Source organism: Anser anser (assembly GCF_964211835.1).
Source record: "Anser anser genome assembly, chromosome: 11".
Taxonomy (NCBI): Eukaryota; Metazoa; Chordata; class Aves; order Anseriformes; family Anatidae; genus Anser; species Anser anser.
The window spans coordinates 12,174,907-12,183,645 of NC_139732.1; the positions used below are offsets into that span (position 1 = coordinate 12,174,907).

The 8,739-nt window shown below is 60.2% G+C and overlaps 1 protein-coding gene across 1 annotated transcript; it reads left to right on the forward strand.

Moving 5' to 3' along the window:
• Positions 1-1,225: 1,225 nt before the first annotated feature.
• On the forward strand, positions 1,226-8,237 carry LCAT (lecithin-cholesterol acyltransferase). The gene is made up of 6 exons (XM_083852014.1): positions 1,226-1,458; positions 4,169-4,325; positions 4,801-4,916; positions 5,264-5,359; positions 5,653-5,877; positions 7,065-8,237. Exons 1-6 carry the CDS (start codon positions 1,311-1,313, stop codon positions 7,673-7,675), a joined length of 1,353 nt encoding a protein of 450 aa, XP_083708140.1. The 5' UTR covers positions 1,226-1,310; the 3' UTR covers positions 7,676-8,237.
• The last annotated feature ends 502 nt before the right edge of the window (positions 8,238-8,739 follow it).

The following is an 8,739-nucleotide window of genomic DNA, read 5'->3' on the forward strand; positions in this document are numbered from 1 at the left end:
AGCCTCCATCTCCAAGTGGAAGATGTCTGTTCCCCTTCTCCGGCAGCCTCACCACAGAGACCTGAGCAGAGTCCTTGGAAGCCCAGCCCTCCCATGCTGCGGGCTCTTCCTCTGAGGGTGTGCATGAGGGAAAAGAGGCAGCAGAGGGTGCCTGGGGCAGGCTGCAGCCCCTACAGGGCCACCGCAGCACTCGGGCTCCCCTTGCTCCCACCTAAATGATAAAGCTTTCGCCTGAACAGGGGCTTGAACCCTGGACCCTCAGATTAAAAGTCTGATGCTCTCCCAACTGAGCTATCCAGGCTCACATTTGGGAGTTTGGGTGATGCTCAGAACAGCCCGGTGAGACCCCTGTGTCCTTGTGCCACCAGGGCGATGAGATGGGGACTTGCTGCTACCACCAGGCTGACCCCAGAGCCCCTCTCCCTGCCCCTGCCCCTGCCCCGGGACGCTCGGCCCTGGGCAGGGAAGGGGCAGCGTCCCGCGGGGCAGCTCCGGTGTGGGGCCGGCTGAAGGCAGGACGGGCAGCGCCTGACCTGGGGGAGAGACGGGGCTGGGGACTGGGCACGTCCTGGGGCTCCTGCTTCTGAGAGCAGTGACCTGGAGCAGCCTCTGCCCCATGCCAGTGCCCGGCTCCGCTCTCCCCGTGCAGCAGCAGCCCCGAAGCCTGCGCCCCAGCACCACCAGCTCCTCGCCCCGCACAGGGATGGGCCCGTGGAGCCACGGCTCCCGGGACACGCTGCGAAGGCCCAGCACGGCCTCCTCCAGCTCTGCCCCTTCTCCTGGCACCGCGGGATGCCCGAGGGCAGCCGTGGCTCCTCTGAGGGAGGCAGGGGGGGAGCAGGGCCCGAGGCAAGGCCCGGAGCGCACGGCCTCCGCCGCGCTGCTGTGATCGTATAGTGGTCAGTACTCTGCGCTGTGGCCGCAGCGACCTCGGTTCGACTCCGAGTCACAGCAATGGTTTTGCAGAGATCCCGGTGCACAGGGGGCTGCCCTGGCAGGGCCCCAGCCCAGCGTCACCCTCTGGAGGCACGTGGCAGTCACCGTCCCCGCACACAGCTCAGGCACCGTGAGGCCATGGGTTGAGCCCCCAGGTCTGCTCACACCCGCGGGCAGGGCTCCGGGCATGCAGAGAGTCCATGGCACGTCCGCAAGGCTGGGCCTTCGTCCCTCCCCGTCCCTCCTCCCCATCACGGCCAGCCCCTTGCAGCTCTCCCCTCCCCTGCGGCCCGAGCGCCTCTGCCTGGACCTGCGTAAAATATAAAAGGCTGTTTGCTTGGCGACGTCCGGAGGGAAGCCCAGCCAAGCTGGCCATGGGGAGGACGGGCGCTGGGTTTGCGCTGCTGACGCTGCTGCTGCTCCCGCAGCCCGCGTCCCAGTTCTGGCTCTTCAATGTCCTCTTCCCACCCACCTCCACCCCAGAGGCACCCCCGACCAACAGCACGCCGCCCGTGGTGCTCGGTAAGGTCACATCTGCCCGGCCCCAGCCCGCCCGCCCGGGTGCTGGTGGTGAGGCCGGGGCACTTTGCAGTCTCTGCCCAACTTATCGGAGACCCCAGCATGGCCGAGGGGGGGTCAGGGCTTGCTCTGCTCGGGGAGGGGTCTGCTGGCAGAGGCACGGGGGGCTGCAGCTCCCCACTGCTGTTCCAACGGGATGGGATCTACCACCCCTTGCTCCCCTGCCGTCTGCCCCAGCCCCGTGCTTGTTGCTGCTCCCCAGTGATGGTTGCTCCATCCCCTAATGCTGCAGGAGGGTGCCTGTCTCACATCAGACCACCCTGCCAGGGCGCTGGCGATACCAGAGGTGCACGGAGAGGCAGAAGAGGTTGGGGCACCACCTAGGGACGTGGGGATGGAGCACCGGTCCCGCTGCCTGGCCAGGGCTGCTTGCAAACACCTCCTGGTGGTGCACGGCTGTGGCCAGCCTTCCTGTGCCCCCTGTGCCATCTCTGGGGACTTGGCATGGGATTTTGCCACAGGACCTGTTCTGAGCAGAGGGGTTATTTTTCTCTCTCTCTCTCTCTCTCTTTTTTTTTTTTTTTAATCAAACGGAGTTTCCCTTTTAAAAAGAGAAGAGAAAAAGCAGAACGTCTGAAGGCTGACCCTTTGAACACCCGTGCCCATGGAGTTCTGCGTGTGCCAGGGCAACCCGCGCTGTGCACCACAGCCTGGCAGGGGCGGCTGTGCCCCCAGCCTCTGGCACGGCGTGGTTGGAGGGACAGTGCCTGGAGCCTCGGTGGCCAGGAGGCCCCAGTGGCTGTCACCAAGTAGAGCAGGGGGTGGCGTGGCACCGTCCCCTCTTCTCAGGATGGCCTGCAGCAACAAGAGCATCTCCACAACGCTCTTGCACCTGGCTGCAGCTTGCTCAGACCCCCATGCAGCCCCAGTCCAAGCCCCCCCAGGACCTCCCTTTCTCCCCATCCCAGCAGCAGGGTTTCCTGGCTCTGCCCTGCACCCCCAGCACTAGCCTCACCCCTGCCCTGTGCCCAAGCCATGGTGCTGGGGTGGTCGGGACACCATGGGCGTGCAGCCCATCCCCCTGGGCCAGGCGTCCCAGAAACCCCCAGTGCCCTTGGGACCCACGATAACCCCTCCGCCCCCACAGGAGCTCCCTTAATAATTACCTAATGTCCTCTCCGAGGCGAGGCAGAGCTCAGGACTACGCACACTGGGGCTGCTGGCTGCCCCGGGGGATGGGGGGGAGAAGGGGCAGCAGGAGGAGGGTGCCCAGCTGCCCCCAGCACCCTTGAGGGGGCAGTCCCCCATGGGACTGGGGGTGACCACCTGCCCCAGGAGCTGCCACCCGCTCTGCTCGCTCCCTGGGCAGGTCCAGCAGTCCTCTGCCCGCCCCATCCCACGCCTGGGGTCTCCTCCACCAGCATCCACTTGTGTACGGGGAAGGATGTGCTGACCCTCACCCTGCTTTAAAGGCAGGATTAGACCTTCCCCGTATCCACAGGGAGCCTCCACAAGGGTGAAGGAGCCATGAAGCAGGTTGAACAAGGCAACCAGCAGATCCCATTCCCCCCTTGCATGGGACGAGGCTTTTGGATGTCCCTGCATCCCTGGGAATACTCTGCCATGCCGTGGAGCTGTGGCTGTGGTGGGTGGGATGAGGCTGGAGCATCTCTGGGCGAGGTTGACCTTGCACCCCGCCGCAGGGACACTGCTATGGCTCTCTCAAACCCGTGTCCTTGACACAGTTGGGGTCCTGCTAGGGCTGCCGGGTTCACTCAGCACCCGGCGCTCCCATCCCACCAGCCTGGCAGCCACTGTCCCCTGTGGTCCCTTCACTTCTCATCCTTGTCCAGTGCTTTGGGGGAGGTCTCAGATCCTGAACGCTGGCCGGGAGCAATCTCCATAGTGAGCGTCCCCTGTCCCTGCCAGGGAACCGCGGCGCAGGTCCCAGAGGCAGAGCCCAGGTCACATGTGGCAGGCAGTGAACTTGGCTAAAACGGGGTTGTGTTTACCGTATGTGATATTTGCACTGAATTCCCACAGGGAGCGGTTCCGAACCATTTCAGAGACCTTGTTCAGCCTACATGGAGGGTTTAAAGTTCAGGAAAACAGTGTGTGGGCCTTGGGCATCAGCACTGGGACAGCTTTCACCCTGGACACCTCCCCAGGGCCTCTGCTACCCTGGGCAAACCGATGGGTGTGATTTGTAGGGCAGGGGACACGGTGGGGCTGGGCAGCCCCAAGGAGCTCCGGCTCTATCCCTGTGGCTGCAGAGAGGAGAGGAGCATGGAAAGGCAGCCATGCAGGGGGAGATGCACCAGGCTGCTTCATGCTGGTGTATCTCCTCACGCTTGGGTGGGCGCTGGGTGGTGGCGGCAGCTCTTGGCTGGGTGTCGCAGCGCAGAGCGCACGTGGTGGGGAGAGGCAGCTCAGTGGTCCCCAGGGATGTGCTTTTAGCACGGTGCCACCACTTTTGTGCTCACCCCGCATCTCCAAGTGCCCTCAGATGCGTTGTGCTTGGCAGGGACCAGGACCTGGGCAGGCTGTTTTCCGTGGGTGCTGCTTCCAACAGCATCCAACAGCACGTCCAGGTCCCCGGGTGTCCCCAGCCAGGCAGCCCCAGGGGAGGATGGAGGCTAGGGAAGCATGGGACCAGGCAGCCCCACAGAGATGGGGTCTAGCTGGCCCTGGTTTCTTTCTGTGGTGCCTGCAGTGCCCGGGTGTCTTGGGAACCAGCTGGAAGCCAAGCTGGACAAGCCAGATGTGGTGAACTGGATGTGCTACCGCAAAACTGAGGACTATTTCACCATCTGGCTCAACCTCAACACATTCCTGCCAGTGGGAGTTGACTGCTGGATCGATAACACCAGGTACCGCTCACCCCCATCCCGGGAGGTCCCCAGGGAAATGACCTACCAGGGATCTCCCTCCCCTCTCCTCCCTCTCTGGCCTTGACCCAGCACACACACAGAAACACGGGAGCACCGTCCTGCCTGGACCGTGCATTCTGAACACAGCTCTCACCGGTGCTTTCCAAATGCCTGCCCCTTTTCCACATCCCCACCACGTGCTCGTGCCAGCCAGACTGTCCTCAGCACCTCCTAGAGATGCTGCCACCCTGCCCATGGCAGCAGGGCCAGAGAGACACTGCAGCCTGCTCCACGGAGCTTCCTGCCCAAATACAGGAGCCCAGAGCGACATGGGGACACTGGCTCAGCACCAGTCCATGTCCCCATCCACACAAGACTTGGAAACAGGCCCCTGGGGCCAAGCTGCCACCTGGTGATCTCTACCCTGTCCCCCACGGACACGGCCCTGCTCCTATCTTCTGTCCTGTCCCTGCAGGGTGGTGTACAACCGAACCTCTCGGAAAATGTCCAATGCCCCTGGGGTGCACATCCGTGTACCTGGCTTCGGCAAGACCTATTCTGTGGAATACCTGGACCAGAGCAAACTGGCAGGTGAGAGGAGCCAGCTTCGTGGAGAGGCACAGGGTGTCCAGGGCTCCCAAACACCCTCCAGCAGAGGAGTCTCCACGCTCACAAGGTTCATCCCAGCCTGGTTCTGCAGAGCTGATGGATCCCAGGTCACCCAGGCGTGAGGGACGCTGACCCCAGGGACACATTCCCTTCCCACTCCGAGTGCCTTGACCCCAGTGCGTCATGCTTCCAGGACACACACAGCCACTATCTCTGACCGGAACAATCGAGCTTATCAAAGGGAATTCTGGCTGTGAATAGGATCAGGGTGGAAAAAGTATAACAGGAGAAGACCGTAGACCTAATTCCCATCTGTTCTCTCTCTGCAGGTTACCTGCACACCCTGGTGCAGAACCTGGTGAACAACGGCTACGTGAGGGACCAGACGGTTCGGGCAGCCCCCTATGACTGGAGGGTCGGGCCCCGTAAGTCTAGGGTTGTGACCAGGTCACGCATGTGGGGAGGGAGGCAGGATGGCTCTCGGTGAGCAGGCCAGCACGCTGACAGGAGTAGGGGGATGCTTCAGCATGGAGGAACCCCTGGACAGGGCTGGCTGGCTGTGTCAATGAGCACTTGGCCACCAGCAGCACTCTAACGTGAATGTGCCTGGTGGCACTGCTGGTGGCTGTGCCCACACTTCTCTCCAGCTGGGGCTCTTGGGGTCAGCCCTGTGGCCATGACTGAGCTGCCCACGAGTTGGTGCCTCTCTTGCCCACAGAGGAGCAACCTGAATACTTCCAGAACCTGAAGACGCTGATAGAGGAGATGCACGATGAGTACCAGCAGCGTGTCTTCCTCATTGCGCACAGCATGGGCAACCTCAACGTCCTCTACTTCTTGCTACAGCAGAGACAAGCCTGGAAAGATCAGTACATCGGGGGCTTCATCTCCCTGGGTGCGCCCTGGGGAGGGTCCGTCAAGCCCCTGCGTGTCCTGGCATCTGGTGAGTGATTTCTCGTGTGCAGAGACTTCTTTGTTTTCTTTCTCTCCTGCAGAAATGGAAGGGTGGCAGTGAGCAGGGACCAGACACTGCGGTGGAAGAGGTGGGGGACAAACAGCCGGGGGCTAGGGGTGCTCCTTGAAACCAGAACTGCCCATCCTCGGCAAGAAAATGCTTCAGACACAAATTGTGGGGCCAGGGAAGCAGTCTGGGGAGCTCACCCTCTTCTCGCTGCCTCCCCAGACATCCACACTGCCTCCGATGGTGCAGGATTGTGAGGCAGATCGACCTTTGCTCCTAGCTGTACGACCCTTCTGTAGCAGAGGACACGGAGGCCACTGAAGGGACCCTCGCACTGTCCTGCACCACTTGCTGGCATCTCCCCATGTATCAGAGCCCATCCCCCATAAGCTTTTTTTCAGGCTTTAAACTCCCTTCACCCAGTTCCTCTTTAGCTTCTTTTCAGTCCAGAAAGCCACAATCAATTGCCTAATGCTGACAGCCCAAATATCTACAAGTCACAAGCTGAGACTCCAAAATGCAAGGAATTTATTTAAAATCATGTGCTTGAAAATTTTAACATCTGACCCCTTGCATCATTCTTAGTTGTTACACAGTCCAGAGAATTTTTTTTAAGGTCATCTAAGATCGTTGCACGGTCTTAGGACTCCAGACACACCAAAAACACCCAGGCTTGCAGGAGGCAATGCAGGTTGCCCACCTGCTATCAGCCCCCTTGGGCTCAGGTCACCCATGCGTGGAGGTGTAGGGCTTGCAGGGAAAGCCCAGGGCTGGGTTGGTCAGTGCCACCATACCTCCAGGTTTGTCTACACTAAGCCCCTTCTTCAGCTGGAGGGTTAAAGCCCGAGAGAAGAGTTTTGGTGTTTGTTCTGGATATTGACAGCCTTGCCACAGTAGGTGCATGCTGTGAGTCTAGAGTGGCTGAGAGGTGGCAAACCTTGGGCAAATGCTGAGTATGTTAGGCAGTATGTAGGGATCCATCGTGTCCTGCACATGCACTGCACAGCACACATGCTCCCTCTGACACCCTGGAGAGATGCAGAAATGGAGGGAAGAGCCCTGCCGACGAATGAGGAGAAGACACACTGTTGTGAACACTGTTGGCCCCTCTCACCCTTACCTTGGTACTTTTCTTCTCCCTGTTTCTGATGAGTCCTTATGTCCTGCAGGTGATAATCAGGGCATCCCACTTATGTCCAATATCAAGCTGCGTGAAGAGCAGCGCATGACCACCACCAGCCCCTGGATGTTCCCAACAAGCCTGGCCTGGCCTGAGGACCACATTTTCATCTCCACACCCTCCTACAATTACACCTACCGGGACTACAAGCAGTTCTTCACCGATGTCAACTTGGAGGATGGCTGGTACATGTGGGAGGACATGAAGGACTTGCTGAAGGGCTTACCCCCTCCTGGTGTGGACACATATTGCCTCTATGGCACAGGCTATCCCACCGTGGAAACCTACATATATGATGAGCATTTCCCTTATGAGGACCCCGTGGACATGATTTATGGGGATGGGGATGACACTGTCAACAGACGCAGTTCAGAGCTGTGCAAGCGGTGGCGCAACCAGCAGAAGCAGAAAGTCCATATCCAGGAGCTGCGAGGCATTGATCACCTCAATATGGTCTTCAGCAACCTGACGTTGAGCTCCATCAATGAAATACTGCTGGGGAGCTTGCAGGTCGGGGCTGGCACCAAGGAGCAGGGAGAGCTGGGGCAGATGGGTGCTCTGAGATCCAGCCCGGAGGTAGGGAGGAGGGGGAAGAACTGAAGGAGATGGTGGCCAGCTTCCCTCCATGCTGGTATCCACCAGAAGCTGGCGTGCAGGGGGGCAAAGGACTCAGAGTTGGGTATCTATGAGAAGGAGCAAGACCAACAGCTCGGGTGGATGGGCTGGCACCCACTTCCACTCTGATTGTTTTTTTGTTTTGGGAACGGTGATTAATTACACTTCAGAGGCTTGTCACTTCCCACTAGCGGATGGATAATTAACCGCGCTGCCAGCTCATTAACATCACACTCGTGGATTATGCTGTGTGTGCAAGCCCTCATCGCTAGCAAGCTATCTTTAGACACTTCAGACCGTGGTGCCGTAGCCTTTGTCCACGCAGGACGGTGCCTTGCCAGGGTCTGTGAGCAGCCGTGTAGCACGGGTGGGCTCACGGTGCCGGGGCAGCCATCGGGGTGGGCACGAGCAGGAGGACGGGCACGGCTTGCAGGAGAGCCCCCGCCAGCCTCCAGCATGCAGGCAACGAGCTGGGCCCCCAGTGCAAGACCGGCTTAGAATCAGCAGATCTACCAAATAATAAATATACCTGGCTTCTACACCTTGAGCCGCCTTCGTGTGGTATTTTGCAGCTCGGCTCCGCTAGTGCGACTGGGTGATAACCACCGTGTAGCTGAAACTCCGTGGTGAGCAGCGATGGGATGCAAGGGAAGGGCTCAAAGCTGCATCTGGGGAAGTTCAGGCGTGGTCCTGGGATAAAGTTCTTCCCCAAGAGTGTGGTTGGGCGCTGGAACAAGCTCCCCAGGGAAGCAGCCACGGCCCCAGGCCTGTCAGTGTTGAAGAAGCGTTTGGACAACGCTCTCAGACACATGGGCTGGCTCCTAGGTGGCCCTGTGCTGAGCCCAGAGGTGGACTCGGTGGTCCTTGTGGGTCCCTCCCGACCCAGGAGGTGCTGTGAAATTCTCATTTCCTGACAGGACCCCGGGAGATGGGGGCTTTCAGAAAAGCCACACGGCCATCAGGACCTCACGGTACAACCGGGCACGCCTTTGTGCCAAAATCTGGCTTCCTCGGGCGGCTTCGCTTCCCCAGCGGCTCCCACCGCCCGA